General features: G+C 48.5%; 1 protein-coding gene across 9 annotated transcripts in view; it reads right to left on the reverse strand.

The window, feature by feature from the left end:
• Window positions 1-13,093, reverse strand: part of ATXN2 (ataxin 2) — a 51,057-nt gene extending 37,964 nt beyond the window's left edge. For 5 of the 9 annotated variants that reach the window (XM_084297234.1, XM_084297232.1, XM_084297235.1 and 2 more), the window contains exons 1-5: window positions 13,034-13,074; window positions 6,027-6,063; window positions 4,559-4,618; window positions 3,815-3,886; window positions 3,433-3,583 (exon numbers count right to left, since the gene is read on the reverse strand). In XM_084297234.1, coding sequence (XP_084153360.1) covers window positions 3,433-3,583; window positions 3,815-3,886; window positions 4,559-4,618; window positions 6,027-6,063; window positions 13,034-13,041 — 328 coding nt within the window. In that variant the 5' untranslated portion in view covers window positions 13,042-13,074. Of the gene's footprint in view, window positions 1-3,432; window positions 3,584-3,814; window positions 3,887-4,558; window positions 4,619-6,026; window positions 6,064-13,033 lie in introns of all 9 variants that reach the window. The other 4 variants (XM_084297230.1, XM_084297228.1, XM_084297236.1 and 1 more) reach the window with 1 other exon arrangement.
• Between the last annotated feature and the right edge of the window lie 5,757 nt (window positions 13,094-18,850).

Raw genomic sequence — 18,850 nt, forward strand, 5'->3', positions numbered from 1 at the left:
GAAAAGTGGTTGTACAAAAAGCTTGAGCTTTAACGCTCAGCTAGCCCCCACTGCCTCTGTATCTGCTTAACATGAAGTCTCCTGAGCAAAGGAGCTTGATATATTGAGACCTCACTTCTTGTTTCAAAGCCTGCTAACTGGAAAAAAAAATCCCAAAGACAATTTTACGCAAGAGAAATTACATTAAGCAAAAGCGAATTAAATATACACATTCTAAGAAAAACTCAGCTTGGGCACATTCTTCAAGTATGTGCTATTAAATGACTTCAAGAAAGGACTGCCAGAATAGAGCAATTAAGAGTCCAGGTTTGATTAATTTCAGCCTTTAAAAAGCTTGTTTTCTCAAACATGTTTTGCGCTACTAATGGTGAAGAGCACAAACATGCATTTAAGCGCAGCTCTGCAGTTCAGAAGCTATTAAGCCAGGCTGCATTAGGTGCCAGAGGTGTTCACGGCGCACAGCAAACTTTGATCGAGTTTAGTATGGCTCAAAGTAAACTGAGGTTTCAGCCTAAATGTTACAAAACAGCCAAGAGTTTACTGTTGAAACTACTCGCTACTGATTTAAAACATAGAAACCAGTTACCACCAGCTCTGCAGACCAACATTTCCTTCCTTTGTTCCCAATATGCCTACTGCTATTCCCCTTGCAAGGCTTTCTCTGGAAAGATGCCACTTTCAGTGCTAATTCAAGGAAAAACTTAAATAGGCAATTCTCTCTTGCCTTTTTTCATTGGATTTGTAATATTTTTCTCAGAGTGCAGCAACCGTGCCAAAAACCAATAAAAACATTGGAGAAGCCTATTACTTCAACAGTAGTTATGATCTTGAATTGTCTCCTCTTTAAAGAGAAGCCAAGAAGACAACTCAAGCCTTAGTCAAATTTGAATCATATGGAAACTAGCACAGCGGCCTGATTGGTGCTTAGGACTCCAGAAAATGAAAGCTCATTCTGCAGAACCTTGGGGAAACATACCCTCTGCTTCCAATCATGCAGCCCTAGTCATCGGGCAACTACTAAATCCGAGCGCTTCACCTTCCCTTCAGAAGGCAAAGCAGAGATGTTAGGTGTTAATATCCTGCCAAGGCTGTCAGCTGGCACATCAGGGTAGATTTTCAGCTGATGATTCCCACTGGCACATGCAGAACCTGCCTGTCTCTCCTTCCAGGCAGACAGAATAGTCTGAGGGGGGAAGATGGACATTATGCACTTTCACCTGAGCTTCCCAATGCATCCTTCCTTCATCAGCCTGCTGTTACTGCAGAAAGCCCTAACAGCACAGCGAGGGTCCCTCAGATGACCCCTTTTGAAGCCTAGCAGAAAGCTACTTGAGCACAAAGGTCTAGACAAGACAGACAGTTGCAAATTAAGGGCCTAGGTAGTAGGGACAGTTTTTGTATTATTTATTTTTAAGCATAAGCTGTCAGAAAGTTCCTATCCACGCAGGCCTGCTATTTTTTTCTCCCAACCCTTCCAATTACTACAGCACACTTTCTCCACTGATCCATCTGAAGGTGCAATGTCACGCTTGGCATAAGCAAATCTAAGACTGCTGCTTCCAAGCAGAGCAGTTTCACCCACCTCAAGCTTATACGGCCATTACCTTCCCTGCCCTCACTCTCCTGATGTAGCTGCAGGATGAATTATCAGCTCACTGCTCCAAAGCTGCACAAGTAAGATAGCAATGAAAGGTGCTTGGCAGACCATTGAAGATGGTTCTTTCGGAGATAACTGTATTTTCCACTCCTTCTGAAAGGCGAATCCATCCCATTTGCTTTCTCCCTACCCACTGCTCTTTACCGCTACTCTTCCAGTCTTTGACAAAAAGGCAGAGACAGATGAACATCTCTGCTATTCAGGTCTGAGGGTAACTCAGAAGACCCAAGAGTCAGGAGCACCACTTGTCTGCACTCCTCCAGCTCAGCAGAGAAGCAAATGCCAGCATAAAAATTCATAGAACTCAAGATATGATACTCAACCAGAGGAACAGGATACACTAAAATTTACAAAACCAGTATTTTTTTTTTGCAGCAAGTAAGTTTACTTCAAGGCCTCCTCAACAGTCTACCATGTGGCTAAGTGTAAGGGGGGAAGAAACAACACAAATACCCACACCCCCAACAAACCCTACCCCAGTAAGCCTTTCCTATGGCAACCGAGTGCCTGTGGAGTGCCCCTTTGCTTGACTACATTTTTTAAGAAGTGAGAGCAAGCTACATTTTCACCAAATATGTCCAAACTATACACTAACTTGTCTGGGAAACAGCCAAGACATCAATGGCTAAGAAATGTTAAAATATTTATTCCCAGATCTATGGAAGCCAACAGTCTTTGTTCTATACAAAGTGCAACACTGTCAAATGGATCTGGGCACCAGGCAGTAACCATTCCCAACACGAATGCAGCAGGGAACGCCATCTCCTCACCTAGAAGCTCAGACCCAGTCTTTAATGCAGATCACACCAGCTTATCTGACTCTGTGCCATGAAGGTTTGGGTTTCTTTATAAGAAAAGGCCCACCATTCCTGCATGCATGTTTGTATACTTCCATTCTTCTGAATCCTTGCTTACTTAACTTCCCAAGAAGCAGAAAGCCCTTCTTTGCTCTAATTTGCAGGTGTGATCAGAGATTGACTTATACTTCCAAGTGTGGTTCCAAGATAATACGGTTTTGAGGCAAAATGGAAAGCAGATTAATTTACCCACTACGAGTTATCAAGTTTTGCAGCCTTCTAGTTTATCTTGCTCTGTCTCTACAGTTTTATGTCAGCTCTCCTCTCCGACTACTTAAGAGATTTAGATGCAAAGGCATTCCACCTAATAATGCAAACTGAGTGACTGTTCAACCCAAAGCAATTGTTTTCTTCTAGAAAACCTCCATTGAGTAATTATTCCTAGAAGAGCAGTGTATTTTTCATTCTGTTTACTAAAAAATCTATAAAAATTGGGTAATAGAGAGCCCAGTTTGCATTTACATTAAAGTGATTCTATGGTCATAGCAGATCCATTATAAAACGGCTCTGGTGTAATTCAAATTCAAAGTCCCATCCGGAACCTGGAACTTATCTGCATTTAAATGGCACCGTTGCTCTGATATTATGCATCTTCTTCTAGGTAAAGCAAATTCCTTGAAACGAGAGTCTTAACCTTCAGCCATAAGTCAGGCAAGAACATACGCACGTACGAACACAGGGTGAAAGGAGTGAAAATCTCTCTTTAAATGTCCACAAATTCCTATACCTAATTACTGCTACATGGGAATAAAGCACGGGTGTTATGATAAACACCTAACTCCCAGTGACAACTGTCGATCAACCTGAAAACATACAAATGTGCACTTTCACTCCATGACATATCAAGATAAGAAAAACATTTTAAAAAACAACAAACTTTGGTATAGACAATGTTAAGAACCTTAAGAAAAAGTATACCTCTTCTGGCATAATTGGTATCCATATCCTTAAAATGCACCATAACAAAATCTGAAGACTTGAATAAGATACTCTCTAGTATGTCTTCACGTTTTGGCCCCAAACTGGATTCTGCTGTTTTCCGATGAGCAGCATCGAGCACTAAATCACACTATGAGAGATATATAAAGAATATCCTAAATTTAATGCACAATAAGCTACCAGGTAACTTCACAGAAGTGGAAAAAGCAGACATTTACAACAGTTTGCAGAAATGAATCTGCTTGTGTAAACTTAGACATCAACGGTCAAAATAACTGATAATAAGTATTCCCATTTAATGAAGCGTTGATTATTCAGTCTTCAAAAAGAAAAGAGGGAGAGTCAAAACTGTAAAAATTACCTTAGGACTGTAAGTTTTAAAAACTCCTTCATATATACCACCATTTTTCACCTGTACTTCACATTTGGATCCCTAGAATGCAAGAAAGATGAAAATGTAGTTTTCTACCAGCCTGACAAATGTCATTTGAACAATTTTCTCAAAAACGTATCTTTACATAAGGAGTAAAAATACAGCTTAGAGTTTATTCAAATCTACTTATTCAACATTTGCCTGTTTACTAATACACCTCTTTGGTTCTGCAGATGCGAACACCTAGGTATGTACCACAATTTGTTCTGAAGGGATTTAAAGATAATCACAGAAGCGTTTTTGGTACACACAAGACTCTTGGTCGGTTACTCATGCAAACAAAGTTTTGTGCAGAACCAAATCTGTGCATGAGTACAAGTAAGGATGAAGTCTTATCCCAGATTCTAGCTGCTGTGGGACAGTCTGTGTTACCCAATTCTGGCACATCGGGATTTCCCTTATATGAATTCATTACTTATTCATAATCTCTCTGAAAACAGAAAATTAAGAATATGACCAGTAAACGCAAGAAATTTGCCATACCTGTTCAAATACAATTTGTAGCTTTCCAAGCCAAATATACACCAAAGTTATTACTGTGATTGTTTAAATTCCAAGTTTGGAACATGGTGCATGCTGCTGTATTCACCCCATAATATTACAATTAGTGTAATATTAACAATTCTGTGTCACTATAGACACTGTTTACCCTACTTCCCAATGAAGACTTACAACAACTGATGTAAGTATGTGAACCATTCTCATGTTTGCATAGATGCCATCGAACGAAATCTGAAAGATAAAAATGATGTTGTCATGAACATACGAGAAATACTCATAACAATTCGAGGAGACAATGCTACAAAAACAAGGGCAGCTTTCAGCCATACGCACCAGCTCCTAGAAACACACTGGTCCAAGACCTTACTTGGCCAACACGCGTTGAACTGAAGTCACACCAGATTAGCAGAGGACTCTTACACCTTTCTCTGATCAATTAAACATCTCAACACCCACCCTCCCAAGCAAGAGGAACTTTATAGAGAACCCCTAATGTCACTCAGTGTCAATCCCCTTACTGGCTGGGTGAAGCTCCCACACAGAGAAGCTTAACTGGAGAGCCCGGCCATCTTTGGTTTGAGAGCTAGCAACAGGATAAGGTGCCTCAACTGATGGGGAAGTAAAGAGGTGCTCTGGGGCCTGCTGAGCTACATCTCTCCAGCTAAAGGACCTGATGACATTCGTTAACAGAAGCTAAGGTCATCAGATCACAAAGTGCCAAAGAGCTGCAAAGCCTCTCATAAAACCAGCCCAAAGGAACTCTCTGCAGTTTCAGAATCCGAGCTCTGAGCCCAGGGAGCTGACCACGCATCCCCGGGCTGCCAAGCGAGGCACTTGCACATGTACAGGTGAAGTGGTAGGGATGACTGTGTTTTGGCAACATCTTGCATCTCTCCCCATCAACCTCATGCTTGTCGAGCAAGAGATGCTGAAACGTGCAGGCATCCCACCATATTTTGAGCTTTTTAAACCAGCAACACATCCAGTATGCGTTTAAGGACACTCCTATGCTCAACACTCAGTGTTGTTCAAAGTGCAGTTCAAAGATCCATTTTTTTTTATATCAAGATCCAGATCTTTAGCTTTGATAAAATTATGCTTTACAAGTCAAGCCACATGTATCCTTCAACAGTATTGAGCCTTGGAAACGACTAAAGCTACACACTCAGGTAATAATGGGTTAGCTACAATAACACTGGGTTTGCTATTTCATAGGAAAGCTAAACAAAATTGCTGCTTTTATTTAACTAAATATGTTGCCTTGCTATCTTTAGTCATCTGTTTAAAGGAGAAGCCAATGTTAGATAGTTCTCAGATAAAGCAATGCTCTTCAATTTGGTCCTAAGTTAAATTGTATCCACATATTTACAACTATAATCGCAAGAAAATAGAGATTTATATTAACATAGTTCAAATGTTTAAATGTTCCTTCCCTCCTCGCCCTCTCAGGAGATTTAGATGAATGCAAGATGTTACATCTTTAAAAAAGCATAGCTCAGGCTAAAATATTCATCAAGGTATCCAAAATTTGAGAGAATGTTCCACTATCTGCGATTTTCACATTGTTACTCCAGTTCCTGGTACAGGAGCTGTTTCGTTGTATCTACAAGAGGTACAATGAGGGGGGAAAAATACTCACCGTAGGCTGAGGCGGTCCTTTGCCACTGCTGCGACCTCTGCAATTAAACACACACATCAGATACAATTAAAAAAAAAAAAGAATTGTTGAAATTCATCAATTTTGTAGCAAAGAAGGATTCAAAGCCTTGACTTCGTAGTGTTGAGAAAGGGAGCGAAGGAAAACGGTGCTTCCCCAGAGCCAAACATGGCAGTTACAGGGCCTACAGCATTTCTCCTTCAAATACTGACCTACAAGCAACACCGCCAGTTACTAGGTAAGAGGGTTACCTACAAAAAATTAAAGGAGAAAACAAAGAAAATGCTAACACTGTCTCATTACAGAACTCCACAAATATTCTCTCTCAAGCACAATCCCGTAGCTGAAATGAATTCCAAAGCTTGCTGGCAGGCTAAAGCAAAACCACCTCATTTGCACTTTTGGGCTCCATCCCCATCCTTTGGGATTACAACCTCATCATCGCTGCCTCCCTGACCGAGGGCCACCGACCAAGCAGCCCGACCCCAAAACCTGCCAGCCACTGCGAGACCCCAGCAGCTAGCCCACCAGTCCCCCAGCCCTAAAAACCAGCCGCTCCTTCCAGTTCAACTCAATGAATCTGCAACATCCTCAACGCTTTGAGATGCTTTTAATCAACCCATAAGCTCTTGACACCTTGCAAAGAGTGATGGAACAGCCTGCGAGCTCCAACTCGGCCAAGGCCACCCCAAGAGGGGCCCTGCAGCCAGCAGGTCCCCAAATACAGCTTCAACGTCACCAGTGTGCCTTCTTCCAAAGCGCCTTCCCTGTACCAGCAAGTTCCAGTCTGAAATGTTTCTCTTAGGGCTTTAGATTTGTATCACGATGACGACTCAGAGCGCGCGCTGTTACGCAAGTAAGGCAAAACAAAGTCTTGGGTTTTAGTTCAAAAAATCAATTTCTGAACCAGACCTATCTTACGGATGCGCATCCATTTAATTAGAGAGGCCCAAACAATCATGTTCATGTTTCAAAACATCCAAACAACACCGAAACCTAAATCCAAGTGAATGCCAAACACCTTCAGCTGCTCTGGAAAACACTGGGCTGTGCTTGAACACCACCCTGCTCTCCAAACAGCACGCCCTGATACACGGGACTCGTGAGTTGGTCAAGAAACCAAAGGGTTCTCCCAAATCAGGCAAATTTGGCAGAAATCAGCAGGTCCACCAGAGAATCGTGAAAGTCCTTAACAAGGAAGAAGAAATGGAAGCCCACCAAGCTACCGGCTGACCAGTGTAAGAAAACAACCTCCTGCAACAGAAACAGCACCACGCATGCTGATGACATTTGCTGATTGGTAATAAAGGCAGACTTCAGGTGTCAAGCTGACATTTGCAGAATACTCGCGGAGCACTAAGCTGACCAAAAAATCCCAATGCAAACAGCTTTTATTTAACTACCCGAACTTCCTAGGAGGTAGCGTCACAGCTTCGGGTTTGCCCTGGTGAGGAGCAGCTCCTGCCCTTGATGACGCCTGCTGGTTGAAGATGAACCATTTGATGTTGAGATGAAGCATCCTCTTCTTGGAAAGTCATCCCACCAGACGTGAAACGACCCCAACAAAAAAGGCACAAGCCAGGTCGCATTTTTCCTTTTATTCACAACCAAAAGCTTCACCAAAGCCACCTGTCAAGGAACACGGAGAAGTGAACGGTGTCCCCGGTTCCTCCTGTTGGCCTCAAGGACTGGAGAAGACCTCCCTCCTGACATCGGCTGTAGAAGTGGCCAAAACAAGAGCTTGGTGCCTTCAAAATGGATAGCACTCCCCCAGCAAGCATGCTTAGAACTGAAATAACCACCTTGCTAGGCTGGTCAGCAGGTTCACAGCGCTGTTTCAGTGCTCAGCCTGAAGTATCCTGGATTTTCCATCTCCTACCACACTTCCATCTCTCACAGATCCGTGAGCTGGAGCAACGTGATTGCATTCATCCACGCTGGCAAGAGGCTGCAGGTTCCACATCAGAGCAAGAGTTGAGGCAGTTGCACAAATCGCACGCACTGCTCGGCTCTGACTGATCTCTTCGCAGACCTGACCTCGTTTTCTAGCTACAACCGTTGAATGGAAACCCCTAAAGATGTTCACCAAGACTTTAAACAATCCTGCCAACCTTACAACTCAATCATACCGGCACGTGCCTTCTGCTAGAAGCAAGACTTGGACTTGCAGGTCACCTTCCAATGGTGAAGGCTCAACTCAAACTACCTTTTGATGCATCTTTGACACGCCAAATGAAGAATAAGCCAGGGCCTTCACCGAAGCAGAAACCAGACGGTCTTTGCCAGAAGCAGCTCACCACAATTTAAAACAGGAGAGGAAAAATGGGGGTGGGAGAAATTAGAAGGGTCAGTAGCAATTTTGCACTGCTACCTACAACCACATCTCGATTATAATGAGCGGGGTGAATTAAAAATGCATTTTGTATGGCAGAAATGTGGTTGAGTGGAAGCCTTGGAGAAGGCACAGCAAGCTGGCAAATCAAACTGGGGAACCCAGTCCAGTGCTTCAGGGTAGGAAAGTCACCCAGGCAGCAAAGTGCTGCACCAGACAAAGTAACTTGACCAAGCAATTAATCTTGGTAGCCAGCTCACTGCAGGCTGGTACTTGTACCTTGCGAGTGAAAGTCTACGCGAGGCCTTCATCTCAAAGGCTGCACAATAAAGGTTTTTTTTCCCCCGGAAGCAACTTGTGATTTTTTTTTTTCTGTTTTTATGAACCCTCACTGCCCTGCTCCTCGACAGCCCTCGCTCGCCTCCCGTCCTATGTTTACATGCTGAGCCGAGCGTTTGTATAAGCAAAACAAGGTCAGGCATTTCTGTTTTCCAGTTAAGTGAAAAGCAGCGCAAGTCCTTCCAGGATGCGAAGCTTTCTTCCCAACAGCATCTTCACTCTGAGACGACGGAGAGAAGAAACAGAGGCACCCACACTGCAATTAATGTCTGCAGCAGCAGTGCAACTACAAAGACCGTGGAGTTTAACGGAGGGAATAGGAGTTTCTGGAGCACTCCCTGCCACTACTACAGCTCTGAGAACTATTTAAGGACACTCTACGGATCTTTCATTACGAGTGCGGAGAGCTGATAAAGCCTTCCTCTAAGGAAGAGCTCACAGGTACAAAGTTCAGACCTCGCTTAAGCGCAGAAATTGCCTATAGAGGAGTCAAACGAGCCAAAGCTGTCAAATTAAGGTCAGACGAGCAGTACCGCAGCGTTGTTTTCGGTATTTTTTCCCAATTCTGACGTTATTAAATGTCTGCTCTTGTCTTCGTGCAAGACAACTTCTGTAGTGCCTGAGCAGATAAGCACGCCTGAATCAAGTGCACACTTGTGCCTGTTGATGGACTTGGTCACCGAGGAACCTCCTTCAGACACCTCGCAACGAATCCGTCGGTAAATTAAAACTTACTCAGAAGCGGGTTCGGAATATCGCTGTGAAACGAATTAACTGCTGGAAGGGAAGAGCCCCGCAGGTTAGCCGTTTATTTTGCTCAGCAGTTCAGCACAGCTGCATTAAAACCGACACACACAAAGACAGCAGAATGAACTAGAAAACCTCTGACTGCCATGTGGGAACGAGCCTCCAGAACAGTCCCTCGCGTTATTTCCGAGCGCCTCAGTAGTCAATATCCCCAATTATTTCTACCCTAACAGAACCAACACCTCCCTTCTGCCCTTTCTTCAGTTGGGCTAAGAAAGGAGGGCAAGAAAAAGGAAAATAAGAGCAGGCAAGGAGCGCCAAGCCTCAAAACCAAGCTACACAACGTTGGATAATTTCATTTTTCACTTTTTAATGGTTAAACCAATGTATAAAAGACAGAAGCTTATAATATTGATAAAGGGCGCCCAGGTTCAGTTGGGCAAGAAAGTTCCCAAACCCAAAGGAAAAGGGCCTTTTGCCACAATTGTAGCCAGGCACCTCACCCTCCAAACCAGAGCTAGAGGGGCTCTGCCTTCAGACAGAATGCCAAAGGGAAAAAACGCTGCAGAGTTTGAAGGTGGGCTGAGGCAGATACAACCCCTAGCCATAGGGCTGTCAGCCTCCTCGTGGCTGTTTTAGGGACAAACTCAACTAAACCTCAAAATGTAGGCACCAGGAAAGGTTCTGACTGGTGCTCGGGGCAGGTTTGTAGGTGAGGCCCTACATTTTCTTTATTTAAAGTTTAACATCTATTGGCATCCCCCCTCTGGCCCAATTTCCCACCTGCCACGTTCCACGTGCAGCTACTACTAAAGACAAGCAGAACTGCACCTCCTGCCTGTTTTATTAAAGATATATAGAGATTAATTCTTCTTGTTTAATTTTTAAACACCTGGAAAGAAACCTCATTTTGTGATTTTCTTCCCCCAGTGTAAAAGGGGAAGGAGTAACAATGAAAGAGCAAACTTTGGAATTTCCCACTCTTTCCCACCACATCTTACCTTTTAAAATATGAAACACGTAAATCCACCGCTCCAAGACCACAGAAACACACACAGGGAGCAAGGCTGACCCTCCCTCAGCCCAACCCAGTATTACAGTACTGAAACCAGCATAAAATTTAGCCCAGGACAGTTAACTATCAAACTTTTTACCCAAATGTAAGCCTTTACAATCAACCTGGCCCTGAAAAGCAACATTATTTTTTTTTTTAATCCTGAGATGCAACCAAAAAAAAAAAAAAAAAGAAAAAAGGATACCTGTGCTGCAGAGAACTGAGCTGCAATACTGCTAAGAAGAAAGCCTGGCAAGAACTGGAGATGTTTAAGTTTCTGTTAAACGCAACACTTTGAGTTGGAAGCAAGATGCAGGCCAGCTAAAAAGCAATTTGATTTTTCAAAGAGGAAAGCCGCTCAGCTTTTCATTTACAGGAAAAATATTGCAGCATGAACCACCCTAAAGTTTGTACTCCAAAAAGAGGCAAGGCTTTTACTTAGGGTAGCGATAGGAAAAGCTCTCTGAAGGTGTCCTGTGGGGCTCCATCAGCACAGGGACTGGGATTTTACTGACTTGCCTTTCAGAGCCAACTTCAAGAATCTATTTTTAATTTTATTTTTTTATAAAAAAAAAAGGTATAAACACCGCTGTGGGCGCACATTGGTCGTTTAACAGTCCCACTACAACTCCCTAAGAAGTTCTGAGATGGAATCTATCCAACAAAAGTGGCAAGGCAGCAAGGCTGGGAGGAGAAAGCCCCTGGCTTTAATTTTACAGCTTGACAAAGGAACCGAAGCTCACACCTTTCATCTACCGAGACGAGCGCTCACAATCCGGAATTTAGCAAAATAAAAATGTTTTTAAAAAAAAAAGCTGTGGGTTTTGTTGTCCTTCACGTTAACCTCTATAGTGCCACTGTCTGTTGGCAGGGGTAACTGTTCAGCGAGGCACAGTAAACATCATGGGCAACCCAGACAGCCATATGTAAAAAAAAAAAAACCAAAAAAAAAAACCAGGGAATTATTTCAACCCCTCGTTGGGGCACCCGCTGATACTATTTCAGTTCATTTCGTTCCTTTTCCACCCTACCAAAGCTTTTTCCCCCCCTTTCCAGTTCCCCAGAGCGGTAACAAAGTACAACTCCATTTTCAGGGATGTGCAACAATGGAGCCGCCGTCAACTCTTTTTTTTTTTTTTTTTTTTTTATTGCCAACGCACCAAAGTGAGGAGATGGGGGGGGGGGGGGGGGTTTAAAAAATAATAAAATAAAAATTAAAAAAAGGCCAGGTTGAAGGGAACTACCCCGGGTAAGCGTGGTGACCTTCAGCCCGCCACCATCCTCCTCCTCCTCCTCCGATTGTTCGCTGGCACCCCCGGAGCTCGAGGTGGGGGGGGTGGGGGGGGAAAAACCAGGCGAGAGGCCGGGCCTGGTCCCCTCAGGCGGCTCAAGGGGGGGGGGGGTGGAGAAGGGGGGCCCGGGGAAGGGGTGGCCGGAGGGGGAGGACCGGGAAGGGAAGGGAGGGACCCGGCCCTTTTGCTGCCCTCCCCCCCCCCCTTCCCCCTTCCCCCTTCCTCCTCCTCCTCCTCCTCCTCCTCCAGGGCCCGGCCTTGCTACGAGCGCCCATCGCCGCAGGCCGCCGGGCGCTGCGTTTTGTTGCGATCGGGCCGAGAAAATAAATAAATAAATAAATGCATAAATCAATACAAAATTTAAAAAAAATATATATTTAAAAAAATAAAAATAAAAATTCGGTATTTTCGTTTTAAAACGCGATCGGGGCGGGGGGGGGGGGATTAAGGCGCAGCGGGAGGATGCCGTGGGGGGGGGGGAATCCCAATCCCTGCTCCCTGCCCCCCTCCCCCCTCATTTTTTCTCCCATTTTCTCCCGTTTTTTTTTTTTTTAATTTCCCCCGCCCCCCCCCCACCCCACCCCACGTGCGGCCCCATCGGCCCCCCCCTCCTTTTTTTTTTTATTTTTTTTTCTCCTCTCTCCAGGCGGCTCCCGGCGGCCTCGGGGCTGAGGAGAAGAAGGGGAAAAGGGGACGAAAGAGAAAAAGGGGGGAGGGAAGGGAAGGGAAGGGAAGGGAAGGGAAGGGAAGGGAAGGGAAGGGAAGGGAAGGGAAGGGAAGGGAAGAAGGGGGGGGGGGGGGGGGGGGGGGAGCCCCGAGCCCCTCGCCGCAAAATGGAGGCGGCCCCGGCGCGTCCCCGGCTTCCTCCGTGAAGGGCACCGGGGCCGCGGCCTCGCCCCGGCGGCGGCACTGCGGAACCGTCAGGGCTCCCCCCACCCCTCCTCCTCCTCCTCCTCCTCCTCCTTCTTCTTCCTCCCCTTTCCTCCTCCTCCTCCTCCAGCCGTGAGCGGGGCCTTGCGGCCGCCCCGCCCGCCGCCATGCCGGCTCCCCCGCCCCGCCGGGCGGAGCCCCCCAGCGCCGCGGCCCCGCTTTTTTTTTTTTTTTCCCCCCCCCCCCTCCCTTTTTTTTTTTTTTTTCCCCTTTTTTTTTTTTTCCCCCCTTCCTCCCTTTTTTTTTTTTTTTTTTTTTTTTTTCTCTTCTCCTCTCCCCGGCGCCGCGCACCCACCTGCCCATGTTCTGCCTCCCGCCGCCCGCAGCTGACGGGAGACCGGGGCCTCCTCCTCCTCCTCCTCCTCCTCCACCACCTCCTCCACCTCCTCCTCCTCCGCTGCCACCACCGGGGGGTTTGCGGTTGTTGCCGGCGGCCTGCGCCGCCGCCGCCGCTTGCTTGAGGGACATGGCGAGGGGCTGAAGGGAGAGGGCGAGAGCTGAGGAGAGAGGCCGGGGGAAGGGAGGGAGGGAGGAGGAGAAGGGAGGAGGGAGAGAAGGGAAAGGGAAAAGGGGGAGGGGGGAGCCGCGCTGCGCTGACGGGAGCCGGGGAAGGGGAGGGGGGGAGCCGGGGCTGGGGTCGGGGCCGGGGCTGGGCTCGGCGGGGCTCGGCCGGGAGCTCCCCAACGGCGCGGAGGGAGCGGAGCGGAGCGGAGCGCGGCGCGGAGGGATCCGGCCGCTGAGGGGAGAGAAGGGAGGGAGGGGGGGGGGGGGAAAGGCCGGGACTACACCGCGATGGTGGTTGTGAGGGGGGGGGGGGGAAAGGGGGGGTTAATGGCGGTACCGGGATCGGTTGAGCCGCAACCGGGTCGATCTCACGGGATCGCCGAGGAGATGGGGAAAAAGGGAGAAAGGGAGGGAGGCGGGGAGGGAGGTGGATGGGAAGGGGGGGAGGCGGCGGACTCTTTACGGGAAGTCGGAGGGAGACGCGGCGGTGCTGCGGCGGCGAAGGGTGAAGGGGCGGAGGCGGGGGAGCGGCGGGACGGGGACACGTGAGGCGGCGCGGGACGGCGCCGGGATGAGGGCCCCTCACGGCCCCCAACCGGCCCCCCACAGCCCCTCACGGCCCCAACCGCCCCCAACCACCCCCAACCACCCCCTTCTCCTCATACCCAAGCCCCTCAGGAGGATGAGGAGGCCGAAAGCTGCGAGCCCTGTGGTGCGGCTCAACCCCGCCGGCCAACCCCTCACAGTTGCACAATCCTTGGGGGTCCCCCCCCCCGCCCCCTCAAAAAAATACAAAAAAATGCCGCAGTCTGAGGAAATAAAGTGATTTCTTGCCCTCACCGAGCAGCACCAGGGCTCCGGGTGTTGTCACGGATCCCCCCAGCCAACGCTACGGCATCAAAATAAAACCGCCCCTGTCCCGATAAAAGCCCGTGGACGCGCGGGATTAGTAGGAGCAGATGCAAGTCGCAAGCCCAAAGAGCTAAATTGATTTATAGCCATGGTTACTCAAAATGCTCAGACTCTAATCTATTCATAGAAATGCTCCAGAAATCCCACAGGATTCAAATGTAATAAGCAGGAGCGGTGCTGTTCGGCAGGCATTATTTATACACCTTGCTCGTAAAGCAACAGTTTTCCCATGCGGTTGAAAGTTGTGGGTGGCAACACGCGGTGGTAAAAAGATAACAATATTTAACAGCTTTCTTAAATTAGCATTTTTCCCTATACTTTTGACTGTTAAACTCCTGGTTTTGTTTCACCTTGCAGGCCCAAATAACCCCGTGGTTAACGTGTTGTTCGCTAGGTGCCGGGTAGGCTCAGCACAAAGAATTGCTCTGCTGAAAATGCCCAAAAAAGAGCCAGCAGTTCCAGGGAAGTTATATTTTACCATCACTTCAGTGAACTTGCTGAAGGTTTTGCTCCTTCAGAGCCACAGAACTGAGAGAGGAGGATATCGAGGATTTCTGCAGCCCAGGAAGCTCTAGTAACGGGAAGTAGCTAACATTACCTAAAAGAAAAGCTAGGAAACAACTTTTAAAAATTACACATTTATAAATAAAATAATAAAATCCGCTAGCACGCAAAAGCCTGCATTTCACCAAACTCCTAATTTCTCCTGTGCCTTTTGGTTTGTCCCGAAGGACCTCAGACTGAGGGAGGGCCTCAAAGTGCTACTGCAACAGGAGAAATGCAGCGGGGGGAGAACCTGAGGGCTCCAAAATACGCCTTGAAATGAATTCAAGTAAGCTACAGGTAGAAAGAGGGCTCCCTACTCAACAGTGATTTCATCAGTGTGCTTCTCATGATAAAAGACGTTTCCCAAAAAGCCAAGGAAGTCTGATAAGAGACGAAGTCTAGCACATCCAGGACACTTAACAGGGCTCTTGTTTTTGTTTTTTGTTTTTAATGTAAAGGAAGTTATTTCAATGCTTTTTCAGCTAGGGACATTTACGTGCACGGCAATTAGTCACTCTTTGTGGAGTAAAGGTTAAGAACTATTACAGAGCCTCCACTGTGCTGAAGTGGCAGCCATGCTGTGGAGTCCTGCTGGCAAAGACGAAGCCCTTGATATTCAAGGATGTCAGGAACACAAAAAAAAGCAAGTTCCACAGGCAGGGATGGTTTCTAAGACGTGATATGAGCACATTAACTTATATTTTGGGGCAACATTATGTACTTTGAAAGTGGTTGTGTGAATAAGGCTCTCGTGTTCGTATCTGCAGTAATGACTCAAGCGCAGTTGCTGTTTGACTTGTTTTCTCCTTCAATGTATTCTTTGTTTTGTTAAGCTCTGTTTGGCTTTCATTGTGCCTCCCGTTTTTGTTTGTCGAGCATCTTCATGCAAACACTTCAAAGCGAACGCAGCAGTGACCGAGCCGAAGTGGCCGGGGCAGTGACATCCACCAGCAGACCTGCAGTTTGGGCACCGGACCTGGCTGCAGCCCGACAGAGCCAGCAGGTGCTGCTTCAGCCTCTCCTTGTGAGCGTGCTTCCACGGCGAGCCCAACGCACCCGTGCAACGGGATCGTGCTCCCGTTACAGCACACAGCTCCCTTGACCCACTTCTACCTGCGTACGGCTCTTCTTTTCCAGGCAGCAATTCCCAATATTCCATTTTTATTACTTTATGATTTGGCTCTATTGACACTCACACAGCTTTTTTTTAAATTTTATTTCCTCTGGATGCAGTGGTCTGGCTGCAGAAAAAAACCAGATTCAATGTCCAAGAAACAGAAGCCACCAGCTCCAGTGGAGAATCCCGTCCTATTTCACCCATTCTGTCCACGTCCCAGGTTAGAGCTGTTTTTTTTTTTTTTTTTTTTTTTACAAACTACTACTTCCATTCAGTTCTGCGTCTGCATGTGTGAGCTGTATTTGCACATGAAGATTAATGAGCCTGATAGCATCGTTACTTACCCGGAAGTGCTGCATGATGCAACGTTTCCTTGATACAACCTGCTCTGAGGTATCGTGCGCTTCCTCGGGCCAGCCGGGGTGATCCTCAGCAGCCCTCAACGTGATGAAACACGCACGCCCGTGGAGGGACAGCCGACACGAGCCCTCAGCATTTATTTTAAGCAGAATCAGCTGTGAGAGCAGCTCGCAGACCTGAGTATTTCTACACGTGTGTTTTCTTCTCCCCGAAGACTTCTCTTATTTATCCATTACCACTAATCCCTCTCTTGGAGGCTGAAGCTTTGTGAACGACGCTATGGGCAGGGGGAATCTCCAAAGAGACGCTCAGAAAGACGTTAGGAAAACAAATCAGGCGCTGTAACCAACGTGAGAAGCACTTCCCGGAGAGAGAGCATATCCGCTCGTCACCAAAGCTGCAATCAGGTTTAACTGATGAACGCACCACTGGCCAAACCTGAAAGAGGCATGTGCACATCACTGAGCAAAGCCCCAGCTCCAAGGCGAGGCAACCTCAGCCTGCTTCAGCTCTTCCTCCCCACCCTGGTCGCCGTGCGGTGTCTTTTCATCGCCCGCGGCCCCTCCTAGTCACAGCTCGGCTCCAGCTCCCACCACGTTCATGTTTCCGAGCCCCACGTGCAGCTTCATACCGCTGCCTTCCCAATTCCTTTCAGGAACATCCTCCTCCAGCTCCCTTGGGGCTGCGGGTGGCAGACGCGCCACGGGGCCGCGCACGCCAGCGGCGTCCCTGCTGCCAACAGGAGCTGAGGGAAAACGTCCACAAGGCTTGGGAGAGAGGGGCACGAGTGCCAGAGCTCCTTTTACCTAAAACCACCAGCTCGATGAACCTCGCTCTCCGTTTCCATCAGCTGCGGTCCCTAAGCAAGGGCTTTCACCTCCTCGGGAGGCAGGAGCTGGTCGGAGGCCCCCCATTTCCACTGCGGGTTCGGGATGGGGCTGCAAACGGGGAGCCCCCGGCTCTGCCCCAGCGCCAGGAGGTCTTGGCCCTAGCCCCGTGCTTTATTCGGTTATCGTTTTATTTATTTGATTTAGCTTTTTCACAAAGGGGAGGGGAGGACCCAGCCTAACTCCGGCTAAGCAGCAGCAGACAAAGCGATCGTTATGCCAAGATTTAGCTCTTAAATCCCTCAAGATCTGGTGCTCGTGGAGCATAAACAACCTTCGCCTCGCAGCCTCGTCGAGCTGTGCCTCCACATTTCCCGAGCGCTGCTGCGCAGACCCTTCAGTACCCGTCCTCTCCCCATCCCTTTGCTGAGACAGGCATGCCAACAAGAAAGCCAGTTGCCATGGCATTTTTTCCCCCTACAGACAGATGTCCATTAAAAACCAAGTCAGCCTCAGGTTTGCTTCACAGAGCCGCTTTCCGTTGTTATTACCAGCGTGCGAGGAATTTCCTCCGTGCCCCCTCACCTCAGATGTTTCGGTGCACTTTGCTTTTAATCCCCAGTGATTAGAAGGAAACCACTCCAGAGCAGGCACAGGTACGTTTGAAGGACAAACCTCGGCTTAGGATCTTGGTTGTCATTTTTTGGCACACGCTCGGGTTTGGAAAGGGCTGGATTTGCTACCTCTGGCGTTCCCCCTCCTGACCTCCAGAACTCCCTGCTAAAACCATCAGAAATATCCAAGCTGTGCAACTTTTCCCCTCGCACCTGAGGCTCAGATCGGTGATTTTGGCTCGGGATGAACCCTGGGACCATCGGCAGCAGCTCCACCGGTGGAGAAAAACCTCCCACCCCTCCGTGCAGTAACCCCCGGGGCCCAGCCTCTGCCGGCAGCGCCAAGCGCTTCCAGCGAGCGTGCGCGTGTCGAGGAGGGGTGTCTTCTTGGTTCCGAGGCCACATTTTTGTTTAAGGTTGGAAAAAAGCTTAATGGATTCCATACTCCCCCTCAGCCCAGCCTGCCTGCGGTCGCGGCCAAGGGCTCGGCAGCGGTGGCCCCAGGGGAGAGCAGGGGGCGTCCTGCCGAGCCCCAGCACCACCCCAGAAGCATCTCAGCAGGGCCAAGCCGCAGAGGGAACCTCCAGGTGGTTTTTTCTTGGGGTGGCGAAGCCCTGAGCGCACGGGAACCTGACGCCGAAGCTTGGCCGTGTGTAGGAATGCAGGGAAATCAGTTTTCCCTGCTGAAGCGCCGAGACAACGTGGACGACGGCAGCGGGACTGCTGAGGAAATCCTCGCGCTGACGGCCGGGGAGGGTCTCCCTTTCTCGTTGCAACCCGGCGCGCTTCCCAAGGCGTTCTCCGTTTCATTTGGGGCACTCGGGAGCCGTCGACCTTTCTGCGTGGGAGCTGACATTTTGGAGGCAGGACTGCAGCTCGGAGCCCTGCATCCGGGCTGGCTCGCACCACGTTTTCCACAAGAGCCTGGGCTTTCTAAGGCGGCAGACGGCACAATTTCAGCCACGGCCCCGCAGGAACCGCGAATACGCGCGGCTCCGGGCGAGAGCCGGGGCTGAGAACATACCCCAGATGCGGGGTCCCGGGGGAGAATTCCCTTCCAGCCCCACGGAGTCACTTCCCAAGATGAAGCGCTTGGATTTCTCCTCTCGGTTACAGCTAGCGCAGCTGCGAACACGATCAGGAATACCTAATCCTCTTAAACCGCTTCTGCAGCACGACCGAGCGCTGCGGAGGAAAGCGCCTGCGGTGCCACCCGGCTGCCACAAACCTCG

Source organism: Netta rufina (genome assembly GCF_964035555.1).
Source record: "Netta rufina genome assembly, chromosome: 17".
In the NCBI taxonomy this organism is placed as follows: domain Eukaryota; kingdom Metazoa; phylum Chordata; class Aves; order Anseriformes; family Anatidae; genus Netta; species Netta rufina.